A 4,764-nucleotide genomic window follows, 5' to 3' on the forward strand; every position below is an offset into this window, starting at 1 on the left:
CAATATAAAAAACTAATATCAAATATTAGTTAAATATACAAATCGGGAAATCGCAAATAATGAAAGTTATATTTTTATGAATATAAAAATGAGTGAATTCATTATTGAAATGGCACGCTATGTTTAACTAACACACATATATTATATATTTATATATATAATACATTTAATATTTTATCTAATATATATATATAATTTAATTTAAAAAGAATTAAGACATAATATTCATATAAAGCCAAAAGAAAAATATATTACCGAAGACCGATAATGTTGCTGCATGTCAGGTAAAGGAAATAAAATGTCTAAGTTTCTTGTATCCTTAATTGGAACAATGTACCACGTAGTGCGAAAATGTTCGTCTTTAAATGGATGTTCAGGCCATACTGGAATTTCAATTTCCTTATTTTGTACTTCAGAAAAGAGATCTACTACCATATTTTCGAGCTCATCTAAACTGTCTAAACAGAAAAAATTTATTCGTTAATATATAATATATAACAAACGTTTCCAAATGTTCTAATCATAAATAGAGCTGTATAAATTATCGTCATACCTTTGCCAAGAATGCACAAGGTCATAATATTTGCAGAATAATACTTTTCATGAAACTCTAATAGTCTGCTTCGAAGATTAATGCCTTTTTGTTTCGCTATTATTTCTAAGGTTTCTCTATTGCCCGTGCCGAATTTCGAATACGGATGATCTGGGCTCGCAGATGCCTTATCCAATTGATGAACTCGCCAGATGTCATTCGCTAAATTTTTCTCGTGTTCGGAATTTATGGCATTCAGCTCCAGCTCGGTCAAGGTCTCCGTGAACAGAGGCGCTATGAAAAATTGAGCGAAGCGATCTAATGCGCCCTCTAACTTATCTGGAGCTATGTCGAAGTAATAGACGGTGTGATCTAAGTTTGTTGACGCATTACTCTCCCCACCATTCTGCGACAGGTATTTGGTGTAATCATTCTGCTGAGAATATTTCTCAGTTCCCAAGAACAACATATGCTCGCAGAAGTGCGCTAATCCAGGTACATCATCTGGATCGCACATATAGCCTGTAACATATTTTATCTCTAATTAAATAAAATCTTGAAATTGATAGTTTGACAATTATCAATAGGAACATATTAGTTTTTACCAATAATTGTCAGTTTTGTCATTACAAAATAATCCATGATTAGTCGCTTTATATTATAAAATATTATCAAATCTATCCAGAAAAAAATCTAACCAATATTAACAATACAGCGACAACAATAGAGCGACTCAACAGAGAACATAAACGACATCAAAACATTGAATTCATAAAAAGCAAAATACAAAGTTGTTAAGCAGAAGTTATAAAAGACCTAAAAATTAAAATATTAAAAAATATTAATTAAACGTATTAAACTGACAAAAAAATAATTTATCCTTTTTTACAATTTTTTTGTTGTAATTTAAAATATACATGCAGGATTATTTTATAAGAAAATTTGATGAATCCCTCAAATAAAATAGTAAAATAATTTTCTTACCGACATGAACGTCCATTGCAACAGCACTTTTGTCAGTTTTTGGATCGCTTATCAAAAGAATTTTCATTTTATTAGCGAGTTTTAAACCCCTATAAAATCGGTCGTCATTTTGTGATTTGATTATATCATCATATCGCTTTTTCACACGGCCAGTCGACATATTGGTCGACATATTGGTCACCGAAGTTTTGGTTTCAGAAATTCGACTTCTAAACATGGAAGAAATACAAATAAAAACTTTAAGGATGTCAAATTTGTCAATCTATTACATCTATGCATTAATAATACTGAAAAATATTCAAATTACAATAAAATTGTAACTCCTTAAAAGAATTGTATAATAATCTTTTTTCAAAAAGTTTGGTAGTTAACAAATATTTAATAAAGTATTAATATTAAATAAAATATTGAATAAAATATTAAAATATTAAGAAAACATTAAACATGTATAAAAACATACAACACAATATTGTACAAATACAAACTATTATGTGGATTATAAAGTTACATACTTTTCAGTTCGTTAAATTATCAAAATAAAAATATTCTCTTTGTTCAAGTCAAGTTTTCCTTCAATTTCTATTCATGTTCTTAGCGCAAGTGCAAATTAAATATGTAACAAGCTTTATCTTTTACTCATTTCCTCATTCCAATATAGTCACATGTTTACATGACAAATATAGAGTAGGAAAGCAGCACAGAAGTGAAACAAAGGAAAATTTGACTTAGTTTTTTTACGATAAAAGCCAATTAGAGTCAACTGTAATAAAATATTATTAGAAAATAATTAAAGATTGTAATACTTTTTACGATATCGCTGATGTACACACACGCGCGCGCGTACACACATACACACACAGTAAATTTAAATTAAAAATATAAAAACGTTATATATTAAAAATGTATATCTATAAGACATACATTTAAAAACGTTGTCTATCAATAATATATTACACATTAGATATACAAAATTTATGAAATTATATTAACTTTTCCTAAAACTTAATTTGTTAAATAACTACTACCTTCAATTATTAATTATTGAAAAATTATAATGGATTTTGATTCTTTTTCGAAGAAAAAAAATTCATACAAATAAATGCATAACAGAAAGAACATCTGGTAATTTTGGAGCATATTCTGCACGTTACATTTAAAAATAAATAAAAATAAATATTAAAGAGTATGAAAACATAAATGTCAGTGATGAATATCTAGCTCCAGAACTGTGTTGAATTGAAAACAGTTTTGCTCAATTAATTCCTTTTTCTTCCTCGTAACTTTTGAATTTTTGAAATAATAAAACAGAATTTCTTTAATTTTTCTCACAATGGAATCTGACACTTATCAGAAAAGCAAAAACTTTGCGAATTCCGTAAGTGCTATAAAAAAAAGGGTATAATCCCAGTTACTACTCTCAGGCTCAGATAGCGTAGGTCGTGTAATCAATAGTGAACTAGCTTAGCGACAGTATTCTTACTTGCAGTTGCAACTTTCCGCGAGGGAGTTCTTGTCATTTTAATAAAACGTCATCGTGAAACATCGACAAGACTTCGCGTGGGACACGATCGCGAGTTTTACTGTGTTTCTCTGGTTTTTTCTTTCTCTCTCTCTCTCACTGTCATCCAAATCTCACACCCACACGTATTACCGATACTCGGTGGTGATCTCCGCGGAGCGGATTGACACGAGCAACGCGCTCCTTCTCACACGCGCAGTATAACCTCCATAATAAGAAAAAAAGCTAACAGCGAATTATCTCGCACGAAGATCTCATATTACCTCGTTAACAAAAAGAAAAAAAAGCGCCACCGACAAAGGACAAGTCACTCGGTGGTGGCCGTTGAGGTTAGATCCAGCGACGCGCCAACGGAATTCGAACGAAGAAGAACTCGTGGGCAGAGCAATCTCTCTCTCTCTCTCGATATCGTTGCGAAATCGTCCAGCTGCGAAGTCGCCACAGCTTATGTTAAAAGCCACGTCGATTTAACGCGATCAATGCGCGATGACGCGGCAGATGACAGGAGCGCGATGCTCCTGTAAAAAAGGTGCGCGTAGATCGGCAGTCCGAGAGTGGCGAAAGCGCGCGCACGCGATGACAAGCTGCAATTGACAAGTGGCGTGCTCGCGTTCGCGGAAAAACGTAGATATACCTGAGGAGCAGGCGAGATCCTGCAGACACGAGCGACACGCGGAACTTTAGCGTACGCGTGACAAACATGCTGCTTGAGCGGTTGAGCCTGTCCAGAAATTTCTCACAGCTGCATAAACGCGTGAGCAAAAATTATCCAATAATCACATTTCTATCACATGGACATGTATGTACGTAAAATGCGATTGGATAATTTTCTTCATGCACATGGTTATGCAATTTATATAATAGTTTGTCTGGATGGGCCTTTATATTCCGTTTTATGATACGTATGACATTATTTTATCCTTGTTTAACTTTTAGTGAGTAACGAGAATAAAATATGATACATCATGCCTAAAGTGACACTCGTTATCGACGTACGTTCTTTACTGTGATTGGTCGATTCGCTCACGGTTCTTACGTTTTTCTATCTTCATGGCTCTTAATGTGTTTTTTTTTATTTTATTTAATGATCTAACCTTTTAGATAAGATCGCAAAGAATTATACTTATATAATTTCATATCAAAATTTTATAATAAATTAGGAAACTTTCGTTCGATATATTTTCATGATCGCAACGCAATAAATCTACTTTCTTAAAAAATCTTTACACTCAACCTCTTAATATAATTTATTTTGACACATCCAAAGGTCGTTTTTTTATAACTCAAAATTTGCAGAAAACAATCTACGATACATATTTTTTTATATTTTCATCAATATTGAAGTTGAGAATGGCTAAACTAATAATTACTCATAAGAATAAAAAGAATTAAAAAATTAATATTTTAGTTATTAATTTCTACATTAATCTCTTTAGTTAAAATCTCTGGTCAAATTATAATGCAATCTGATATAATTGGGACATATATTTAGCAGTGACTCAGTGATTGGTCTTCGCCTTTAGTTTCTTCGCCGAAGCAAACGTAAAAACCAATCATAATAAAGAATTCGAGCTGCATGAACGTCGCTTCGAGTATCCATGTGTCCACGGATTTGACACACGCAGTTCGCCGTTCATCTATCGATCCACTCCGTGGACGCGCGTTAGTACAGCCACGGGCCGCGAGGCGCGGTCGGCAGCGCGGTCGCCGCCGTCGGCGCGGCAGTGGC

The 4,764-nt window shown here is 33.0% G+C and overlaps 1 protein-coding gene across 4 annotated transcripts in view; it reads right to left on the minus strand.

Annotated features, from left to right (window-relative positions):
- LOC105462739 (insulin-degrading enzyme) overlaps positions 1–3,768 on the minus strand; it is an 8,086-nt gene extending 4,318 nt beyond the window's left edge. The window contains exons 1-4 of one of the 4 annotated variants that reach the window (XM_011709569.1): positions 3,670–3,768; positions 1,517–1,725; positions 554–1,054; positions 256–458 (exon numbers count right to left, since the gene is read on the minus strand). In XM_011709569.1, the coding sequence (XP_011707871.1) occupies positions 256–458; positions 554–1,054; positions 1,517–1,725; positions 3,670–3,737 (981 nt within the window). In that variant the 5' untranslated portion in view covers positions 3,738–3,768. The other 3 variants (XM_011709570.1, XM_011709572.1, XM_011709571.1) reach the window with 3 other exon arrangements.
- Positions 3,769–4,764: the final 996 nt, after the last annotated feature.

Source organism: Wasmannia auropunctata, unplaced genomic scaffold (genome assembly GCF_000956235.1).
Source record: "Wasmannia auropunctata unplaced genomic scaffold, wasmannia.A_1.0 LD336095.1, whole genome shotgun sequence".
Taxonomy (NCBI): Eukaryota; Metazoa; Arthropoda; class Insecta; order Hymenoptera; family Formicidae; genus Wasmannia; species Wasmannia auropunctata.